The following is a 15,797-nucleotide window of genomic DNA, read 5'->3' as shown; positions in this document are numbered from 1 at the left end:
CAGGAAAAAATCCTCCACTATGAAAACAATGCATGTGTCGCTATTGAGTCAAAAGCTGGCAGTACAGACATAAGCTTACTTTTGTCAGTTGTGTGACACAAGTGTTCTAGTTTCTGAAAACATGTCAGAAAGTGGTTGCCTTGCTGCAAACAACATGTGCTTTTTTACTGAAATGAACGGGCCAACGTGTGAATACGGTTAAGTATGTGCATAAATATTTGCTGGATTAGGATTTTAGACTGCAAGATCTTCAGGATGGGGACTGTCTCTTACTTTCTTGTACGTACAAAGCCAAGCATAATGGAGCCCTGATCCCAATGGATGTAACTGTAATACTACCGCTATTATGGTGAATAATAAAGTTTAGAGAGACAAGGGGGGTGAGGTAATATTGTTTATTGGATGAACTTCTTTTTGTGAAAGAGACGAGCTTTTGAGCTTACACAGAGCTCTTCTTCAAATCTGGTTGTCTGTAATGGAAATCACAGCTTCCAAAAGCCAGGCTCTACATTGTCTAACTACAAAATTATTAGTTTGTTCATGCTACAGTCTACTCATACTACTAGACAAGATTGCTCGCTAGCATGAAGTATAGTGTGAGTGGAGTGTACAGTCCTCCTTCAATTTTTCTGAAACATCTGTTTTGCTAGGGTTAGACAGCTGTTCAATTACTCAAAAACGTTCCATTTCATAAAAAGTAGCTGATTCAATGCGGTGTCTTTCACCAGAGCCAACATTTTTTAAACTGATCCCATAGCATCAATATTCTCTCTCACATAATTATTAGTTTTTATTTAATGCATGATAGTGTGATTAATGCTATACAAAATGCAAAAGATGACATGGCCCCCTGCACTGAGGAGTTTATAATCCAAATACCACAATCTACACTTTTATATTTTATATACTTTTAAATTGAGATCTATAACAGAAAAAATGCCTAGACTCTTTTGATAACAAAAATATAACAGAAAACACCCAGCAGTCTCCTTGTAACTAGAAAATAAGAAAATAGTGAGCCAGAGATAACAATCAAATCAAACAACACCCTGACAATGCTTGAGTCATTTAAAACTAGACAGAACGAAGCACTTAAGAATGCACTGTGGGGAACAACTTGCACTGAGAAGGAGACAGAGTACATGACTTTGGCCCTGATTCAGCAAAGCACTTAAGCACGTGCTTAAGTGCTTTGCTGAATTGGGGCCATAATGAGCTAGTTTGTCAAGCAAGTTAGGTGTGCAAATGTGCACTCATTTTTTTCTGTGCAATTACCGCAAATACATATGTAAATCAGATAATTGTGCACACATATGACTAAAACTGGCTATTTCCATATGCAATTACCCAAATGGTCTGCACATTTGGGGTGACTGGAACACACATTATGCTGCCTTGATCATCTGATCCTATAGGTCTTTTCCATATTTTTTTCATTTCTATTAATCTATGCAATCATCGAAATTATTTCTACGAAGGACCTAGAAATCCCTATCTTTAGATTCATTCTGAATGCTTCCTGCTTGCGAGAGAAAAGAACACAGCAGCACCACTTCATTTTACTTCACTGTACAAGAAAGACACTGGAGGTATTTTTTTAAGCGTTCTATAAATGTGCTAGTAAAGCAAACCAGCACTGCAGCACTTTACTCCAACCAAATCTGTTTTGGATGGATTTCTAAAATCCCTAAAATTGAATGGTCAGGGGAGAAATGTCATTATAATGTATCTGTAGCAGCTGGAATTTGTGTGTATTATGCACATAACTTAGATGCCTAGTGTTTGTATACTTAATAAGAGAATCAGTCTTTTTGATGTTATCAAGAAAAAATGAAGATTTGTGTCTGATACAATTGTGATGTCTGCTGATTCCTCATTGATACTGACAAGCTCCATACTTGTCAATTCCCCTAGAGTAACCACAGGTATTTATTTGGGAGGTTAATTATTTCTGTTGCTAAGAATAGTAGGTATTACTTTAGCAGTGAAGAATTTGTAAACAGAACCATGGAGACAGAGAATACAAGTTCCTTATTCCTGGGACTGTTGAAATTTTAAAATAAAACAGCGCTGCAACTGCAGTCTAAGCCAACATGTAAACTGCTGCTCTTCTTCCGTATTTTGAGGAACAGCAGCAATTAAAAGCAAGACGTTATTTGGTATTTAGAAGAATACTGTTTAAGTGCAAAATTAAGAACCGCATATTTCCAACATAATGTTTGAGTTCTTGGGTAATCAAGGAGGCTCCAGTATTCTAATTCCTGCTATTTTCATAAACCCAGAAGTATCCACATAACCACTGTAGCCTTTCAAAAAGATATTAGGCTACTTAGTGCACTGTGCCTGGATGTTTGTGACAAGTGTGGTGTAATCCACTGGCATGTGTGTCTTACAGGTTGCCTGTATGAGCCAATCCACAGAGGATATTAGTTGTTACAGCCCCCAAGGACAGAGTGTTGGCTCTTTAGCTCAAGTTGTAGCAGCTCATGCTTTTAGCTCTGCAGTTCCCCAGTTCAATCACCTCTGTGTTGGCCAAAAGGGTGGCCATCACATTGGCCTGTGGTCTTATTTGTGACTGAGCTAAGATCACCAAACTATTTCTCACCAGCATCCAATGCTGGACTGATGCAAAGTGAAATCTTATGTTCTTATGTTTTTATCCAGCTACTCAACTTGACTGCCCCCAGGCCAATAAAAAAACCTTCTCTAAACTGCCTATGATTTGCAATATCTGTACCAGTTTACTATTGGGTAGTGGCTACTAATATATGAAATTGCTGCTTCATGCACATTTTCTCTCAGGACACTAGCTTGCCAGGTTACAGGCATTATCAAATGACAGGGCTTCATATCATCTACTGTTTTTGCTTAAAATAATTTTCAGTAACTTAACCTGAACTTGTAGCATTTTACCACTTCCTCTTTGGGGCTTTCAGGGTTGCGGTTGTAAATTTAGGAGTTTTGTATAGTCCTGACGATTAGGAACGAGGACAAATCCTGTCAAGCTCATCTCTTCTAACCTTTTGCTCTGGACTGTTTTTTGGTCACTTTGATCTCTAAGGGATTCATACTCCTTCATATGCACTAAGGCACCTTGCCAATGAATACAATTTGGCATTCCTTTGCTAGTGTGACAAATAGAAGTACCCTACAAAATCCAGTTCCTGAATGCTTTAACTAGAAATCTTCCTTTCAGAGATTTTCCAGAGTGGTTTAGTTTTCAAACTTTTATGTAATATTTTGAAATATCCATAGTGATCTTCACCTCTGACCAAACCAGAGGTGAAGATCACTATTTGGCTGCTTGACTAATATAATTATACCGAGTCAGGCCAATCTGGCTTTCTTTGCAAAAGTAGAATTCTTCATCAAAGTTTACTTGACATTTGCACTACGCTCAAGTGGTTTTCAAACAAAAACAAGCATCTCTGATATCTATTGTGCAGTAGAAAACACAATTAGTTTTAGAAAGTTTTCCTATTAGCCACTGGAAAGAAAATATCAGAATGATGACGTCTTTGCGCTGACTTGCCTACAAGCCAGCATGCCCAATACAGAATTATTTTTTCATTTTGTGCTATACATTATGTACCAATAGAAGTGTTTCACAAGAACAGCATGAGAATATGAAGTCATTCTATATCTGCAATTATTATTAACAGGAAAAACAATATTTAAACTCACCCTAATTCTGGATAAACAGAAACAACATCTCGTATAAGTAACTCTGTGGCCATTTAAGAAAGTTTTGGCCTTTGTGTCGCTAACCTGCAAGCAACTGTACAAAAGACTGATGAGTAGTTCATAAATATCCAGTACAACTATAGTAAATGGGTAACAATACGTTACCTAAAAGGCTGATGCCTAAGCGGGAAAGCCCCTGTCTCAGTCCTTCTCCCAAATTCTCTGGAAGCTGCCTTCTCCATTCTTCTTGTCTGTTATAATGCTCCTCATCCAGTGACAGACGATCCATATTTCGAGCAAGACTTGTTGCAAGATTAGTAATTGATGTCAGTGTACCTAAAAACATGTAGTTATATGTTTAAATCTGGATCAGACTGTTTTAGTCTAAGTCCCACTGAAATATGCTTACCAACAGAACAGCAATTCAACTGAATAAGTTGCCTATGTGTAACATACATTTATTATTATTTGTTAAGCAACATAAATGTGCTTCATTAGTGCATATCAGACCTTTTACATTGCCCTTCACCAGGCCTGCCTTACTAGTGACAAGCACAGCTCATCCACATATCCTTGCCTGGTTCCCAAACTATTACAAGTCTGACATGAGCATAACGGGGATGGATGGAAAGGTCAACCAAGGTTCATAAAATGATCCTATAGGAGCTTCTCTTGTATGAATCTGAATTGCTAGCAAACAGCTAATACTTCGTTTTCCGTTGCTGACCTTGTTAAGCCACAAGATGGCACTGTTTATGTATCCTTGTAAAAGAAAAGCTGGCTGTGTTTTAAATTCAGATCTGCCTTCACGTCAAAATGTACTTACAAAAGTTATGACAACTGCATCTACATTTTTTTTAGAAATAATAAATATGATGAGGCAACGTAGTGTAGAATTTCTTATGTTTAGCAGAAGTACTGAACACCTTTAATATTTCTGTAGTTATCACACGGAATAATGGCCAAGCCAATCTTGGTTTCCCCAATGGGAGGTTTAAAATTCTGAAGTTTCTGAAACATTCTAGCATACTGTAGTCAAGAAGTGATCTGTTTAATACATAAGACATTATACATGAGCTTTGTTATCCTCCCTGCATTTCTTTGCAATCTAACAAGGCAAACAAAGCTGCAGGCAATTTCATTTTAAACTTTAACACATTCTTTAACAATGCATGACAACACAGCAGAAATAGGAGCAATGAAGTGAAAGATCTACCTTTGGAAATGTGTTTAACAAATGATGTTGTTCCTCTGGAAACTCCACTGACAAATGCTCCTGGGCCTCTGGTTAGCCCCTCATATGGGAGCCTAAAGAAGTCAGCTATGCCATTCCCTATACTTCGCACCAAGCTAGCTGGGCTTCCAAGAATTTCTAAAGATCCGACAACCCAGCCTGTGAGGAGAAACAAGACAAATGTTACATTCACTAAAATTGTGGAAGCAGCAGTTGTGAAAAAGTTATTCCTTAATTCCCCCCCCCACACTTTTTTTTTTTAACACTAGAATTCACCACATTATGAACTTCCTCTGAGCAAAACACGGGAAATAACTCATCCACTATGAATTCAGAAATGGCAATCTTTCATACTTTGTAAATCAAAGAAATCCCTTTGGCAAACTCACAAATAGCTTTGGAATGACTTCCTTCCACGAGCCTCCCGTATTTCTGCTAAATGTATGCGTGGAGAGATGGAGGCTAGATTCTAACAACTAGGAGCAACAGTACTGGAGGCTTAGCTTGTTTTGTAGGCAACATAGTGATTTCCCATCCCTATGTGAGAGAATCATGACAGCCAGTTTACAGCGATTCAATGTACAGACTTATGGGAGCATGGAGGTCAATTGCTTGATGGGGTGTTGGAAAAGGGGATGCAGATTTTTGACAAGTGCATGAGAAGTTATTTTTCATCCACCCCAACCCTTCTGAGCTGATCACTTTCTTCTTGAGCCTAGTTCTAGCCAGACAAATGTCTTTTTCTCAGTACAGTTGTGTAAACAGCAATGACATATACATGCTGATTAGATTACTCATAAGGGAGTATTCCTTATGAATATCCCAGGAGAGGTATCTGGAGATCTGGTTTCCCATATAAATACAGGGTTGCCAGAGGCCAGTCTGATGGCCACTGTATAGTGCTCTGTTGTGAGTCTTACTGTAAATCTGCTTTGCAGGTCTCTTCTTTTTCAGGTTGGTGGATTGGCAGGAGGTTATTAAAGAGATGGTGCTGCCATAACTGTTGTTTTCAGCAGCCCATCAAGACTATTTCAGAAACAACAATATAGACTCATTGGAAACTGCCTGCTCTGCCAGTCTCACAATCACAGATTTCAGTTAGGGCTGCCAGAGTTACATGATACATAATAGGGACAGAAGAGTAAAAGAGGGACTGAACTCCTTCTTGTCTTCCTACTGAGGGCTGTGAAACTGCTTTGCTCTCCTTATTCCCACCCCATCATTGTGGGTTCCTGTTCTCCAGATTTTTTCTTCGTTACCCCTCACAGCCATTCCTAAGTAAAGCTGAATCATGAAACTGAGCAGAGAGAAAATGTTACTCATGTGAAAGAAATGAATCTCGTGCTATCATTTTAAGCTCCTGGAAAATCTATTATTCTTGCAGAATCTGTCTCCCATTTCAGCTTTGTCGGTTGAGAGGTACAGTACACTACAGATTAAAAGCAGGGATCATAGTGGACATGAGGGAGAGGCTCAGAAGGGTAGAAAAACCAAACCAAAAACCAAAAAAACCCCAACACAAGTACAGTCAACTGGCAACTCCAGGAGAAGATCTGGAATGAAAACCTTCGGACGTTGGCAAAAGTCCTGCAGTTGCTGCCCTACAGAGGTGTCTCATTGGCAGCCCTCTCTTACTGAGAGCTTATTGCTCCAGCATGGGCTTGCTATCTCGCTTCAGTGTAATATTTCTATAAAAAAGTATTTGCCACTATATAAAGTGATGGAAAACAGGATGAGGCTGGCAGTGGTGTACAGATGGAATGTATGCACCATCTGCTCAGGATCCTTTCTGATCAATAATGTTGCACTGATCATTTACATCTACCATATTTGTGCATTTCAGGTTTTTTCGAATGTTTTAGGAAATGGAGTCCTTCCAGGAGCTGCTTCTCCCTCAAAGACCCCCCCATCATCAAAACAATGGTTCTCCAGGTGAGGAAGAATGGATGCAGATCCCCGAGAAATGATCAGTGCTGATCTGATCACTGACCACAGATTGCTTGTGAATGACCTAAGATGGTCCATCCCACAGAGGGTAGAACATGTACCCTCTCCACAAAACTGACAGACCCTGCCAGTCTGAGGTGTGCGATACTGAGCTTGCCTGAACTCTGCTCACACACTGCCAATCAGCTTTTTCAACTATTACGGATAGACAGGGCTGAAACTGTTTAAATACAAAGTTCTGGGACAACCTGGCATTCCAGTGACTGTGCACTACAGTTTGGCTTTGAATAATGAGCTGTTGGTTCTGGCAAGGCTGGGAAGGCAGCAAATTCACCTCGGAGCGAGAGAGAAATAGAGGTATTTTGCATCATGAGTGACCTTTTCTGGCCCATACACTGGAGTGAAGCTGATGGGCTCTCAATGGACCTTTATCCAGCATCTTGCCTAGAGGTCAGATCACCATGACTCAAGCCCTTTTAATGAAGGAGGTAAGTGTGGGAGGAAGTTTGTGTATATGGGGAGAAATAAGGAACTGAGCAGAATCCACCAAATTCACAAATTCTATATTAAAATTGCACAATGTTTCATAAGCCTTATTCTACTACACACATCAGAAGGCACTTAGTATTTATATCTACTAACATGAAATAACTATTACTACAATGTCTTAGCAAAGATCCACCATATTCTCTTAATAGGCAACCTATTGGGATACACTTTGGCTAATAAAATTCAAAATTTCAATATGACTTTTGCTAATGTAATGCAACAGTGTTAAACAACATTTTTAACCAGCATTCCCTTCAAACACAGCCCAAGCCACCAAAGCTGTCATTTCCGGTTAATTATTTGGAGGATGTGGGATGGCTAACTCCAAATCCAAAAGGTGACCATTCCAGTCCATAAGCTTCCCCTACTACACTGCTACCTGTGATATGGATAGCTGGTGCATGCAGGTAATGGGCATCTTGTGCCACTGCATTAGTTGGACTGTAATTTGGCTCTTAATTTAGCAGGAAGTTAAATCTCTCCTTTAGTACTACAGGGGCCTGATTTTAAAAAATGTTTACATGCAAGTGTACCATTATGGCATGATCAACTCTACAAATCAGATATTTGCACATGGGAAAGGCCAGTTAGACATCTCATTGGCTATATTCATCTATAAATACCTGATATACATGCACAATCATGGTAATTGTGCATGAAAATGTGGTACATAATTGTGTACACACTTTGTGCATGTAGCAAAAGTGGAAAAAATAAGATTTTGGAAAATCTGACTCTAGAGACTTAGGAAAATAAATATGATGTTGCAATAAGTTCTACATTAACTGTGTGTGATCATTTACAAATTCCCAGGCCTATTAAGGTGTAGAAGAGACTGAGACACTTTATTATAAATTTATGGGAGACAAAATTTTAAGAATCCATCCATTCATCTAAGAGGCTAATTGCTCACTTTCGATTCTGTATGGGAAAAAGTCAGTACAGCAAACTACATACTTCATGGATCAAAGGACAATAAACATCTGTGTGCCAGTTTAGCATGAAGGCTCTATGAAGAAAGACAGATTCCTAACCATAAAGTGCAGCCAAAAGGTTTAACAAGAAAACAACGTACAGTGGTATAATTTGCTTTGAATGCATTGCAACTTATTGAATAATATGATTAAATAAATTCTTTTTTGTGAGTTCATGTTGGGAATTCGTGGTTTGATTCTGATTGTATTTATAATATGAGACGACAAAAACCAAAATGGATAGAATACATTACAATAGTTTTTACAGGGCTTTGGAAAAGTCTTCAGGTGGCCAACTAACATTCACCACAGCTTTAAATGTATATCAATTTCAGCCCCACCATTTTATTTGACCCCCATCATATTGCAGAATATCAAATGTTTCTTAGATTATTATAGTCATTTTGCAAGACCATCTAAAGCACAAAACAACTGATCTGACTGTAGTAAGTAGCTTGAGAGAGAATTACTGGATACTGGTACATAATGAAAATGTTACAATTCTAAGCGAAAGGAAAAAATACTGACCTGCTCTGAACAGTGCCCCTGCAGCATAATGCATGGCCAAGACATGGATGAGCTGTCTGGCAGTGGTGTAGATGGGTCCTCTTTCAAACACAGAGAAGGAGAGAGGGGTGTGATCTGAAGCTATATATAGCTTTAGTGAAGCATGGATACTGACCAAGAGGTTAACTGGTTGTATTGCTAACTTCCTTAACTTCACTGGGTTGACTAAAGCTTTAGCATGCTGTTTCACTTGTTCAGGCAGTATCTGGGTAATAGTTGAGGTTTTCATGCAATGACCAATCACTTTGCTGTCTGGAAGATATGTATCAAATAAGGTCTTAATGTAATAAACAAATGTGTCTTCCACATACAGCCTCGCTGGTTTCAGTTCGAAGTTGAGGTCATTAACGCAAAACAAGAAATTCTGTTCCTCTGATAAAGTGATGCAGAGTTTTATGAAACAGTTTTCCTTATATTCGTCCAAATCTCTGTTGGATAAAATGATGTTGTTCACTTTGGACCACTGCATGGTTTCATTTTTCTCTCCCTGGCACAGCAGGACTGCAAAATGGAAACTGGATTTATTATACAGCTGGTTGTCCAATTGCAAGTCTCCACAATATATTTGGAGACTATAAAACTGAAGAAGACCTTCGGAGGTCTCTCCCTGGAATTCATGAGACAGGGATCTCAAGCAGCTGGCCACTGGTGCCATGTTAAGGAAAATGTTGTCCACTGTAAGCCGCAGAAGTTCAGATGACATTTTATGATTTGTTATTTCATCAAACACTGTAAGGCTTGCCTGGCTGATGAACATTTTAAATATAACAGTCTGCTCCTGAGTTCTAGATAGGAGGAAAGGAAAACATGAGTTTGTAATTTTACTTGATTTGACCTGGCATCTTGTTTTCCCAAAAAAGCTAGTGCTGCTGGGTGATCAATTTCTCAGAGATTAATCCTTAATTATAGCTCAAATAAAAACTCTGCAAACACACATTCCTCTCTTGTTGTAACATCTCTGGAAGCCGAGAATTCTGAGTGTTATAAATAGGTGATGTTATAATTAGAGTTGAATGGATTTCAGAGCCAAGTTTTAGCAATGCTCTAACAGTGGGAGACAGTCTTCTAAGGAAGAGTGTTATAAAGATGATGGAGTGCACAGTTAACTACTGTGTATAGGGCCATTCCTGCAGCCTTTACTGAAGAAAACTCCCACCAATTTCAGTGGGAATTTTGCATGAGTAAGGACCGCAAGAACTGGCCACATAAACTTTAAACTTGTGAATACACTCAAAATTACAACGGAAACTATTTTTAATTCTTTAAAATGAACAGCTCAGTACTGTTTATTATACCAGACATTGAGTGTTTATCCTAGAGTGACATGACCTCAGATGTTAGACTGTCATGTTTTACTGTGATATACAAAACATAATATGTGCTCTAAACTTATGCCACTGAGTATGCAGTGGGATTAGACAAAACAAACAGTTATGCCATATTTCATAAGTCACTTCACACTTTCAGGACTTAATGACTTCCCTGGATAAGTTTTTAAATTTACCAATATTTTTTATGATCTTCCATGTGCTTTATATACCTGTTCAGGTTGATCTGGACAGGTCCTGGTCTTCCTTCTGGTGCCAAAGTTATTATTATTGTACCACAGCGATGAGCAATGTCCACATAAACATAGCCAAAACCAGTTAAGAACACAATCTAGAAAAGAACATTTAAAAAATTAATTAGACATATATAAAATTCTACTGAAATTGCTGATTTTACTCTAGTACAATTTGATTCAATGCTATTACCACTTCCGAGTTGCAATTTTTCATCTCAAATCATACTTTCTGTTGAGAGGCAGAAACAGTTTGCTTTCAAAAGAAAAAGAAATAAGATTAAATCCAGATTTTTAAATATTCCATCTGTAAGGTTAATAGAGAAGAATATAATAAATGAGAGAGAAAATTAGCTCCTCATCCTTTACTTCCAAGAACTGACAAATACATTTAAAAGGGTGGAGCTTCCTAGAATCTAACCTGGATGTGGGAGGGAAAAACAGTTTAAATGCTAAAAAAAAAAAAAAAAAATGACTTTCAAACTCTTGGATTTCAGATCACCGAGCAAAGAATCTCCCTGGAACTCTTCAGAACACCCCCCAAAAATCAGAACTAAGCTGCATCAACAAGACTCTTTGCAAATAAGAACTCCTTTGATGCAATGAGAGAAACTATGCTGTGCCTCACTGGAGGTGTAGCCAATTTATTCAAAAACAAGCCAGTCCAGTGTAAGTATGCTTTTACAAACATGCATGTTATATTTGAATTGAATCCCAAATTCTGTCCAGTTTTTTAGCAATTAAAATTGAAGATCCTGCTTTCTACCCAAATCTGTGGGTATGAGAGAGAGCTATGTCAGCTGTATCAAAATGGTGGGAAACGTGGAAGTAAACTCACAAAAGACAGATAATTTCTAAATGCTGTAAACTTTTCAAAGATGCACACGTCTAACCAGCCAGGTCAGCATCAACTGAGCTGCTTGTTAGCATATTCAAATTGGTTCAGTTAAAACGTTATAGTAGGTAAGAGTGCTGGAATACATTCCCTGCCCTCAATAGCATTTTTGTTTGCTTTCCTTGCAGCAATGTGGAGGCAAAGTTGGGGTAACCAATACTAGGATTTCGAAACATAACTTTAAAAGAAAATATAGGAAAAGACGGTTACTCACCTTTGTAACTGTTGTTCTTCGAGATGTGTTGCTCATATCCATTCCAAGTAGGTGTGCGCGCGCCGCGTGCATGTTCGTCGGAAGAACTTTCCCCTAGCAACACCCGGCGGGTCGGCTGGTGCCCCTTGGCGTGGCACTGCTACGGCACCGGATATATACCCCTGCCGACCCGTCCGCTCCTCAGTTCCTTCTTGCCAGCTACTCCGACAGTGGGGAAGGAGGGCGGGTGTGGAACGGATATGAGCAACACATCTCGAAGAACAACAGTTACAAGCGTGAAGTACCTGTCGCTATTTCTTCTTCAGTAAAGGTGCTTGCTTCATATATTCAATGTCAGATTGTGAATCCAAGCCTTACCTAGTCAGCTGTTGGTGGTCGGAGCTGGACACTGCCAGATGCAAGCTGGCCAAGCCCAAGGGCTGCATCGTTCTCTGGATTGCTGTAGCCAAGTGTAATGGGAAGTAAAGGTTGTACCCGAAGACCACTAGCTGTCGCTTCATCATCCTGATGGCCTTGAGCTAAAAATGCAGTCAGAACCAGAGGCCTGAGCCCTGTGTGATGTGCAGTAACACGGCTGGAGGGCGTGAGCTAGATTCATAGCAAGTCCCGAATGCAGCCGTGACCACAGGAAGAATCTCTGGGAAGAGACGGGTACCTTTCATCCTGTCCTTGCCACTGCAACAAAGAGGTTTGGGGGGTTTACGGAAAGATCTGGTGCAGTCAATGTAGAACGCGAGCGCCCTATGGAGTCCAGCGAGTGCACTTGCTGCTCCTCTTACTACGTCATGCATGCGGTCTTGGGAAAGAAGACGGGAGGAATTGTCTGATTGAGGTGAAGGATGAACCACCGTTGGGAAGAAACCGGATGTGGGCGCATACTGCACTTGTCCTTGTGATATTCGTGCTACGGTCAGCGTCCACCATGACGAGCCCAAGCTTCCTGAACTCTCGCTCAGCCTCGTGTTAATGTGCACAGGAAGCCGCCTTCCACGTAATACAGGAGGTGAGCAGGTTGCAGGGGTTCGAACGGAGGGCGCCATAATCTTGATCAGAACCACATTGATGGGTCCCAGGGGGGCGGGGCGTCACACCTGCGGAATAAGACGGACTCCAGCCCTTTGAGGAACCTCGAGACCACTTAGGGTGGAGAAAACGGAGTAACTCCTTCTCCGGATGAATAGGTCGAGAGATGGCTCGGCTGGCTGTACCCTGCAAGAGAATGAGTGTGTTGAAACCCTGTGCTTGAGATGCCAGAGGTTTATTGTCGAATATTATGGGAATAGGAACCTGCGCAGTGTGCCTGCCTGCTGCTCTTACACCAGCAGAGAAGATTCCACTTGGACAAGTACGTAGCCCTAGTGGAGGGTTTTCTGCTGCCCAGGAGTACTCGTTGCACTGGGTGGAGGCGCGTGTTCTCAAGTACTCAAACACGTAGGAGTGGAGGATCGCATATGCGGGATGGGAGAAGCCTGCATCGTGGTCATGGATTATTAGATTCCTGATGTTGCGAGAGGAGAGGAACCGGGTTGGCTATCGAGGTGGTCCAGCAGCGTGGTGTACAATGCTGGCGACGGCCCACGCTCGTGCTGGGCGTATCAGAATCACTCGAGCCCTTCCGCTGCGAGCTTTACAAGGACCTTGTTGCACCAACGGAAGAGGTGGAAGGTGGTTACAGCAGGTGGTTGCGATCAAGACATGAGAAGCGGTCCGATATCGGAGCCGGGCTGAGACCCGTGAAATGAGCAGAACCTGTGTAACTTTCGGTTGCTGCGGGAGGCGAAGAGGTCTACTGTGGGAAAACCCCACTTCTGGAAGAGAGAATGAGCTATGGTCTCCGGTCGGAGTGACACTCTTGTGGGGCGAGAATGACTCTCTGCTGAGGTGGTCGACTAGGTGTTCTGGACCCCTGGAGAAAGGATGCCACAGTCCTATATACTAGAGTGGGCTATATTCAGCAATGCCCACAGTCGGATCGCCTCCTGACATAGGGGGTAGAGAGCGGTCCTCACGTGCTTGTTTATGTAGTGCATCCGCGGGGGTGGTGTTGTTTCGTGAGCACTAGACACAATGCCCCTGCTAGGTGGGTGAAGAAAGTTCTGACAGCGAGGTGGTGGACTGCCCGGTAGCTCCCGCGAATGTTTGATGTTGTTTAATTGACCAACTCCTGGGCGACCAGAGGCCTTGCGGCTGGCGCCGACCCGCCATCTGTGAGCCCCCCAGCCCGGAGATTGACGCGTCCGTCCGGTTAGGGAGTAGACGGTTGTTCTGGGGCCTGGAACGACTATGCCTGACACTACCAGTGGTAAGGGTTTTGCCATCCTTATGGAGGGCAAGCGTAAGTATGTCTCTCGAGGAACTCGTGACATGACGTCTATCATCCTGCGTGTCCCTTGCTCGGTGCGGTAACGGAGGCCAGCCTAGATTTTGCTTCAAGGGGTGCATCAAGGGGATGTTGGCGTGCATTTGGTGATGACAGTACAGGGCAGCTTTCATTGGCCGAGGAGGCTGAGCAAAGCCGGGCTGATGGTCATCGGGGGCTTGCAGGTCTCTATGCCGGTGACTATTGCCTGAAACTCAGCTTCAGCGGGAGGTAGGCCGCTGCGAGCGTCTGGAGTCCAGGATCTAGCTCGTCATGTTCTATTCTTTGATGTGGGCACTAGGGATGGATTGTTGCCCATATTGCCATCCATGGCCCCAACTGGCTCATAAAAGGTTCGCATTGATTGCAAGCTTCGTGAGTGCGGCGACCTGGGTCTTCGGAGGCCCTTGCGAATAACAGTCGGGTCTAGGTAGGAAGCACAATGCCGCCGACGACGGGGGAAGGCCGGCCACACTGCCATTGGCACTTCATGAAGACACGTGGGGCAGTGGAAAGCGTAAAGGAAGGACCTCGTGAATTGAAATTTAGTGACGATTTGCACATAACCGTACTAGGTACCGTCTGTGTTCGGGAGGTAATTAGATGATTATTGAAGTATGCGTCCTTCAGTGGAGCGCAGAAACCAGTACCCACCGATCACTGAACTCCTGTAGTAACTCTCCTCTATGGCTCCAATTTGAGAAGCGTACGAATCTCCTGCCAGGGAGATGCTCGTAAGAGGGGTCCTGAAAGCTACGGGTGAGGGCAGGGGTGGGGGGGTTGCGAAATAACTGCACGATTGGTAACCAAACATTCCACCGTACGTTAGGGTTCCCCCAGCGATCTGACGGTTTATTCGGTCCCGCCAGGAGGTAAAGAAGAGGACGGCTGCTGGAGACTGGAATATGATCCGGTATGGACTGGTGCTGACGCTCTTTCGGTCGTTCACCTTCAACAGTTTTGCTTTTGGCTCCCGACGGTGCTTGGCGGAACATTATTCTGGCCCCCCTTGAGAACCGGACTGTCACTCTGCGGTTCACTGACCACGCTGTCTATTTAAGTCTTGTCTGCGAGGCCGTGGTGGGGGGTAGGGACGTTGAGGCTGGGCTCTGAAGGACCTGCGTTGGGTCTGCGGAGTATGCATCCCCAGGGAACGCATTATGACACGGTTGTCCTTGAGGCTCTGGAGCCTAGGGTCCGTTTTCTCCGAGAAAAGGCCCTGGCCTTCAAATGGAAGGTCCTGAATTGCATGTTGCAGTTCGGGGGGTAGGCCGGAAACCTGCAACCATGAAATTCTCCGCATTGCAACTCCCGACGCCACGGTCCTGGCCGCCGAATCCGCAGTGTCGAGAGAGGCCTGCAGGGAAGTCTGGGATATCTTCTTCCCTTCCTTGAGGAGGCTCTGGAACTCTGGACGGTGAACTTGTCCATGGACTGCCATGTGTTAAAATTGTACCTGCTGAGAAGGGCCTGCTGGTTAGCTACACACAACTGTAGGCCCCCTGCGGAGTATACTTTGCGTCCAAGTAGGTCCATGCGTTTTGCCTCCCGTGATTTTGGGGCGGGGGCTTGCTGGCCATGGTGCTCCCTCTCGTTCACAGACTGGATGACCAGAGAACATGGAGGAGGATGGGTATAAAGATATTCGTACCCTTTAGATGGTACCATATATTTTCTCTCCACGCCTCTGGCCATAGGAGGGATAGACGCCGGGGATTACCAGATCGAGTCCGCTTTAGCCTGGATGGAGCGGATAATGGCAGGGCTACACGAGTCGGGGCATCCGAAGAGAGTATGTCCACGACTGGGTCCT

At 42.7% G+C, this 15,797-nt stretch overlaps 1 protein-coding gene across 4 annotated transcripts in view; it reads right to left on the bottom strand.

Annotated features, from left to right (window-relative positions):
- The window catches only part of VPS13B (vacuolar protein sorting 13 homolog B), a 996,761-nt gene that overhangs the window by 17,283 nt on the left and 963,681 nt on the right, over window positions 1-15,797 (bottom strand). For all 4 annotated transcript variants that reach the window (XM_075063129.1, XM_075063127.1, XM_075063130.1 and 1 more), the window contains exons 55-58: window positions 10,496-10,614; window positions 8,917-9,740; window positions 4,901-5,077; window positions 3,850-4,020 (exon numbers count right to left, since the gene is read on the bottom strand). In XM_075063129.1, coding sequence (XP_074919230.1) covers window positions 3,850-4,020; window positions 4,901-5,077; window positions 8,917-9,740; window positions 10,496-10,614 — 1,291 coding nt within the window. The remainder of the gene's footprint in view (window positions 1-3,849; window positions 4,021-4,900; window positions 5,078-8,916; window positions 9,741-10,495; window positions 10,615-15,797) is intronic.

Source organism: Chelonoidis abingdonii, chromosome 2 (genome assembly GCF_003597395.2).
Source record: "Chelonoidis abingdonii isolate Lonesome George chromosome 2, CheloAbing_2.0, whole genome shotgun sequence".
Taxonomy (NCBI): Eukaryota; Metazoa; Chordata; order Testudines; family Testudinidae; genus Chelonoidis; species Chelonoidis abingdonii.
This window is presented reverse-complemented; position numbering and strand designations above follow the sequence as displayed.